The sequence below is a fragment of the Rosa rugosa genome, chromosome 3 (genome assembly GCF_958449725.1).
Source record: "Rosa rugosa chromosome 3, drRosRugo1.1, whole genome shotgun sequence".
Classification (NCBI taxonomy): domain Eukaryota; kingdom Viridiplantae; phylum Streptophyta; class Magnoliopsida; order Rosales; family Rosaceae; genus Rosa; species Rosa rugosa.
This window is the reverse complement of record NC_084822.1, coordinates 5,249,492-5,256,683: the sequence shown is the minus strand read 5'-3', so window position 1 is coordinate 5,256,683 and position 7,192 is coordinate 5,249,492. Positions and strand designations below refer to the sequence as shown.

At 36.1% G+C, this 7,192-nt stretch overlaps 1 protein-coding gene across 2 annotated transcripts; it reads left to right on the top strand.

Moving 5' to 3' along the window:
- The first annotated feature begins 2,670 nt into the window (after positions 1-2,670).
- On the top strand, positions 2,671-5,743 carry LOC133741294 (F-box/FBD/LRR-repeat protein At1g13570-like). Of its 2 annotated transcripts, none has more exons than XM_062169231.1 (4): positions 2,671-2,788; positions 3,967-4,788; positions 4,939-5,094; positions 5,223-5,743. In XM_062169231.1, the coding sequence occupies exons 1-4, from the start codon at positions 2,780-2,782 to the stop codon at positions 5,508-5,510; spliced, it is 1,275 nt and encodes a 424-aa protein (XP_062025215.1). In that variant the 5' UTR covers positions 2,671-2,779; the 3' UTR covers positions 5,511-5,743. The 2 variants fall into 2 exon arrangements, with proteins under 2 accessions (XP_062025215.1, XP_062025214.1); XM_062169230.1 differs by having other exon boundaries at positions 2,678-2,788; positions 3,961-4,788.
- Positions 5,744-7,192: the final 1,449 nt, after the last annotated feature.

Below are 7,192 nucleotides of genomic sequence, written 5' to 3'. Positions count from 1 at the left end.
AACGCTTTTTTGATCTTTTATCAATAAAATTAAGATTATTCTCTTTTATCTCTGGTGGGACTCCAGATTTCTTTGCTTAGGTTTATTGCTGGTAAACCTAGTTATCAATCCGTCTGCGTCAGGTGGTATCAGAGCAGGTCTTCCCTGTCTCTCCTATTTACCTTGGTAGCAATGGGTGAAGTTACAAAAACAGATATTGAACCTCTTACAGCAGCGTTTACCGCTGCCATCAACACCATGAACAATCGCATGGACCAGCAGAGCAATCGGATGGACCAGCAGATTGGAGAAATTCGTGGGTTGTTGGGAGAGAGAAACAACCACAACAACAACGACCGAAATAGAGGCAGGGAAGGAGGCCAGCGAGTTAGGGCTCCACGTAGAGAAGTTGTTGTTCATACTTCAGAATCTGAGTCTGAGCAAGAGATTGTGCAATATGAGCCACAAGGACAAGCTGACCAGGATTACAAAGTCCAAAACCAATTTTTCTTGAATATTCCAGCAGCTAATAACCTCTTTACACGTGAGTTACCTATTTTCCAATCATTTTTCTTGATTCTATACTTTTATGGTTTTCTGATTGAATCGGGTCCATTCTCGGTTTACCAGCAATAAACCTAAGCAAAGAAATCTGGAGTCCACCAGAGATAAAAGAGAATAATCTCAATTTTATTGATAAAAGATGAAAGATCCGTTCTGCAGCCACATACGGCTGCTTAAATAAGAGAAATAAAACCCTAGAGCAACTAACATTGAACCCTAAAGCCCATGGGTAAAAACAAAACAAACTAGAAAACCTAAAATAAAAAGAATGCAAAACTAGCCTAAAATATTAAATCCCGAATCGGATAATTAAAACGACATATTTTGGCCTAAATCCGTTAGGGCTCACTAAAGTGAGTCTTGAAGATCTCGTCGTTCCCATTCTGGAAAGGTATCATGCGTCTCAAACGGACATTCTGGCCAAAAGTTAGTCAAATCTGATTCAAAATCAAAACCTGACTTTTCGCACGAGAAACCCGAAAAGTCCAAAACCAATTTTTCTTGAATATTCCAGCAGCTAATAACCTCTTTACACGTGAGTTACCTATTTTCCAATCATTTTTCTTGATTCTATGCCGCTTCTTTACTTTTATGGTTTTCTGATTGAATCGGGTCCATTCTCGGTTTACCAGCAATAAACCTAAGCAAAGAAATCTGGAGTCCACCAGAGATAAAAGAGAATAATCTCAATTTTATTGATAAAAGATGAAAGATCCGTTCTGCAGCCACATACGGCTGCTTAAATAAGAGAAATAAAACCCTAGGGCAACTAACATTGAACCCTAAAGCCCATGGGTAAAAACAAAACAAACTAGAAAACCTAAAATAAAAAGAATGCAAAACTAGCCTAAAATATTAAATCCCGAATCGGATAATTAAAACGACATATTTTGGCCTAAATCCGTTAGGGCTCACTAAAGTGAGTCTTGAAGATCTCGTCGTTCCCATTCTGGAAAGGTATCATGCGTCTCAAACGGACATTCTGGCCAAAAGTTAGTCAAATCTGATTCAAAATCAAAACCTGACTTTTCGCACGAGAAACCCGAAAAGTCCAAAACCAATTTTTCTTGAATATTCCAGCAGCTAATAACCTCTCTAAACGTGAGTTACCTATTTTCCAATCACTTTTCTTGATTCTATGCCGCTTCTTTACTTTTATGGTTTTCTGATTGAATCGGGTTCATTCTCGTCCTACATCAGTTCTTCATACCCTTTTTTGTGTTTCTCAATTCGATGTAGCTTCTACATCTATCGGTTGTAATATTTTTATTTGATAAAGACTTGTCAGTTTGCTTCAAAAAAAAAAAAACATATGGTGTAAATTTACAAAATGTGAAACCTGTGGACTATATTTCTCAGTTCACGGATCATAAAACTTTATATAACCAACATATAGAAACCAAAAGTAAAATTATCTATCTATACATTGCCTCTGTTGCTCCAACCACTTCTATATTATTGGGCTGTAGAGAGGTGGTGTGCATGATTCGGTACAACTTTATTTGTTAAGAAGGTCTTGTATTTTGATGGTAATCGGCCATTTTGAATTATTTTAATTTTTCTTTTGCTCTTTGTATGAACTTGACTGCGCTATTGTTGTTGGGGTGATGGATACATGGTACTCGCGGACTACACAGTAATCACTCTACTATTCTTATTGTTAATTTTTGTTTTAAGGTTTTGTGGCCAAACTAATTTCTCACTTTTTAAAATTTGTTAAAAATCAGTTGCAATGTTCAATTCACTAAACTTAAGACTGCAGATCAATACCATTTGGTCTAGCTGTATCAAACTCCTCTTCGTAAGTGGGAGGTCCTGAATTTGACTCACGAAATACTAGTTGTTGTAAAGGAAAAAAAAAAAGTAACTAAAGACTGCAAAGGGTTAATGCAGGGAAACAGAGAGATGTTTTGTAACAGTTGGGCAGGAACGAATTCCCAACCGTCATCCACGTGTATTGTGACGCATAGCCATTGGCCCATGATGAGTCGTGCTTATTTCATTTCTCCTCGGGCTAAATAAATTTCTAATTCCTAAAATATAACCTTCACCAAACTTCAAAGCCTCCTCGACTTCTCTCCATCTGTAACTCTTTTGCCGAGAAACCCTAACATGTTCTTCTCGTACGTTACATCAACATCCGGTATGAGGTGAATAGGTGATGAGCTTCTTGGTTTCTTAGCTTGGTAGTTGAGCAGTGATCATAGGGCTTAACATCTCCAAATTTCTGGATAAAATGTCTGAGGTAACTGATGGGTTTCTTTGGTTTTGATTTCGTGCAATCTGCATTATTTTCATACAGTTCGATCGATAATTTTTTATTTAACTAAGCATGTGCAAGTTCTCCATACTTGTGTTCTTCTCGTTGTTATGGAGTCACAGTGAAGGGCATTAGAGGAATTCTCGATCTTTGCCTTTCAAGGACTTGATCACTTTACGAGATTATTGATTCATTTGCATTTCGAAGTTGTAGCACTTTCCAATTTTTAAACTGTTCGCAATTAAATAGAGAATCAGGGATTCAGCACACCTGGTTAACTATCTTCTTTTTAGTAGATCATTAAGCCTTTTGGTTAGCCCAAGTGGTGGGTGATGAATGCGAATTGGGTTTGGATTAGGCTACCTCAGGTTTGATCGATCCTTTTCAGTATAACAAAAATTAAAAATTAAATAATCTTCTATTTGTAGTACTCGAATTTGGATCTATGCCTTTGATCGACTACATGGCAACTCTACCTGTTAAATGATCCTATATATATATACTCGTCTTATCTGAAAAAGCCAATTTTATTGGAGATTTGTGCTTATTTAGTTTGTTGCCTGCCAATTAAGCCCTATAAACTGGATATTAGTTCATTTTCTTGCATACAAGACTCTTAGGAACAGTGCAAGTCAAACAAAACCAGAATAGAAATATGTTGCTTAATAGCTTCTTATGTATATGACCATTATAAAACCTCTTGCTTCTTATCGATCAGCTTCCAGCGAAGCTCAACATTCTCCTAAAAAACGTAAACACACAGATCATATTCTCAACATTCCTTTCTAGACAGAAGTTTTATCAGCTTATGTACTTTGATTTAAGACCTATCTTGGCTTAATCCAATGTGATAAAAGAATCAGATCGGAGTCTCAGCCACTGTCTGCTCTTTGGTAGAACCTATGCATTAGAGGATTACTGTAAAGCCTAAAACCAAATCCTTCGATATATATGGACTAGTTATGAAAAGAGAATGGAAAGCTACTTCTTTTCAAGGTGATAGACTATATTAATTCGGCAATATGTTCTGAATGTAAAGATATGATCTTTGTTGCTTAATTACATTCTCAAATAGACAATGGCATAGTTAAAATTGTCTGGACACTACTGGTCAATATATTTGATCAATGATATTTTCTTTTCTAATTAATTGAAAGTTTCAGGAGCAAAGGAAACCATCCAAGCCTCCTTCAAAAGTAGAGGCGGAGTTGGACAAAATTAGCAACTTACCAAGTGATGTTATAGATATTATTTTGGAACATCTGTCGATCAAGGAGGCAGTGAGGACAAGTATTTTATCAACGAAGTGGAGGTACAAATCGGCCATGCTTCAAAATCTTACGTTTGATGAGCAGTGTGTTTCAACTCAAAATCCTCTCACCTTTGCAAACATTGTTGATCAAGTACTCTTACTGCACATTGGCCCCATACGCAAGTTCAAGCTTTCTCATCGAGATCTTCTAGCCACTGCTGATATTGATAGATGGGTTTTTCATCTATCAAGAAGCTCCATCAAACATTTGATACTTGAACTCGGGAATGGTCAGCGCTACAACTTGCCTTCATGTTTGTTTTCTTGTGAAGACATAATCTGTTTGCGCTTGCGTAATTGTATTCTAAAACTTCCATCAACTTTCAATGGCTTCAAGAGTTTGAAGCGTCTTAACATTGAGCGTGTTACATTGACCCAAAATGTGTTTGAAGATGTCATAGTTCATTGTCCTATGCTTGAGGGATTGATTTTGAAAAACTGCAATGGTTTCACACATCTCAACATTGATGCACCAACTCTCAAGTTCCTTGTCATTGAGGGTGATTTTGAGGATGTTAATCTTCGGAATACTCTGAATCTTGAATATGTTTACATTGCTTTGGAATTCAATGTCAAGCAAAAGCGGGTTGTTGGCAGTTCAAGCAATTTGCTTAAGTTTGTCGTTCACCTATGTCACATTCGATGTCTTGAAATCACGAGTTACTCTTTAAAGGTATAGGGTTATGCTGTTTCATACTTTCATTTGTTTTCATTTTTTTTTTTTTGAAACATGTTTCATACTTTCATCAGATGGATCATATGAAAGATGATGGGAATAATATGCTAATGAGTTTGCTTTTTTACTTTCGCCATTTTGCTGCAGTATTTGGCTGTTGGTGCTTTGCCAGGAAAGCTGCCAGAACCATTAATATATCTGAAAGTTCTTTCTATGAGTGTAAGCTTCACTGATCTAGAGGAGATTACAACTGCTCTATGCCTCATAAGTAGCTCCCCAGCTCTACAGGAGCTAGAGATTTTTGTGAGTCTATAACTTTCTAAATGATATTGTATTCTTGAAATATAAAATCTCTACTTTCAGAAAAGTTGCAGTTCTGAGAGATATGTTGTAAAATGTTTAAGATAATGATGTCATTGACATTATTTTAGGTCCACCGTGACGATGGGGATGTTGTGGGTGAAGTGAACTCTTGGTTACAAAATTTAGACGACAACTCGAATTATCAGTTCACCCAACTTCGAGGTATAGAAATAACTTGCATCTCTGGTGCCAAAGCTGAACTAGATTTGATCAAATTTCTGCTGTTAAGTTCACCTGTGCTTGAGCGGATGACTCTTCAGCCCGCTTCTGGAGATGGTTCTTTGGAAATGTTAAAAAAGGTGGTCCAGTTTAGGCGTGCCTCAATGCAAGCTGAGATAATCTTCTTGGACCCATGATTGATCAAAAATTACCCAAACAAAGTAACAAATGATATTTATCATCTGCAGCTTATAGACTTGGTTGCATTTTGGAGAGTACATTAAGTGCAAGTCTCTATGATGCATGTGCGTTTGGTTTTCTGATGCTGTCTCATATTGGTTGTACTATCTGGAATTGTCATTGTTGAGACTCATTTTCATTAGCTAGCAAAATGTCTGGTTTTCCTGTGAATCAGATAATGAGAAGGATAGAGATACTAGAAATTAAGTATGATGCTATGAGGATTATATACTCTTACCGTAAAGATCACTGTCTTGGTTATGGCACTGGTAGTACTGTAGTAGCATATCCCTAGACTAAGGAAGAAATCAGATTTCTGTTAATTTCCATTTATTTTCAAGTATAAGTCTTATTCTTTATCAACTCTATGGTTTATGGTGATCATGCTAGAGAGATATATATTGTTAATTTGATTTGTTTCCAACCCTATTAGTGGAAATACTGTTGCTCACTCTCTTCCAAAGTTTTTTTAAGTTTTAAGACCTGTTTTGGTTACTCAAGGGGGCTGGACTGCTGGAGTGGCTGATTAATTATTGTAATCATATAATGATTTTATATACATTACTGTAGTAGGGAATTAAGTTTATTGAAGTATAGAGCAACAAAGAATGATAAAAATATAGGACATTTAATAGAGCTTTCTGGACTGAATGTGGACCGCTGGAACTAAATAAGGAACCTACATCCATACAATTGAATCCTTTTTCTATTACCATGCAAATTCCAATGCATATTTGTTTCTATTTAGTTTCTCCTAAAATAAATGAATCCTTTTGCTTTTCACCCCAGGTTCCTCGTTCAGTATAAATATATGGCTTATTCACAATTCTTTAAATCACTCTCCCCACAATTAAAGATGCGTCAAACTTTGTAATCCAATCAATCTCCTACACTAGGGCTATGGTCAGAAGAACTAGGGTGGCCAATGTTTCTTTGTTCACTAATTAGATGCAAGATTATTGATAATGAAAACGTGCTAATTTAAATTGAACTGTTGATTTCCATGTGAGTCTCGTTTTTTTTAGTCATGAGTTTGTATCACGTTGACTATGCATGTAATGGAAAACGACAAAACTTTAAATAATTACGGCGCAACTAAATGAACGTAATTAGGCGCCTTGGTTTCAGACTAGGAAACAAACAAATTACGGCGCATCTAATTGTAGTACAAGATCTATAAGTTACGGAACACATATCTGCATTATGATTTTGCGGCGCAAAGAAAAAGATATTAACAAATGTTGTTCAACGCATTCAATACAACAGAGAAAAAAGAGAACATATATATGTTTGAAAGTTGAACAAACACCATTAAACTGTAGAATCAATCGTAAATTCTGACGTGATATTGAAGAAAGTAAATACCATTAATACAATACCCTTATCTCCCATTCTTGTTTTGGTAATGGACCCTATCATTTTAGGTAGTAAATATGAATTTTGGAGAGTCAGATTCAATGTGTACCGGGATATTTTTCCATTTATTGCAGACCACGAATAGAGCCGGAAAATCGAAAATTTTTAAAAAGAAAATCCAAAAGAGTTCAACTTTTCCAAGCCCCGCCTTTCCTATAAATAAAACCCCCACTCACTCACAAAGTCAGAATCAGTTATCCGATCAAAAAAAAAAAAAAAAAAG

What these genes read in the sequence shown, in the direction of transcription:
- LOC133741294 (XM_062169230.1), top strand. An exon ending in TCACGAGTTACTCTTTAAAG is followed by an intron (nt 4,789 to 4,938) that starts GTATAGGGTTAT and finishes ATTTTGCTGCAG; the next exon opens with TATTTGGCTGTTGGTGCTTT. An exon ending in TACAGGAGCTAGAGATTTTT is followed by an intron (nt 5,095 to 5,222) that starts GTGAGTCTATAA and finishes ACATTATTTTAG; the next exon opens with GTCCACCGTGACGATGGGGA.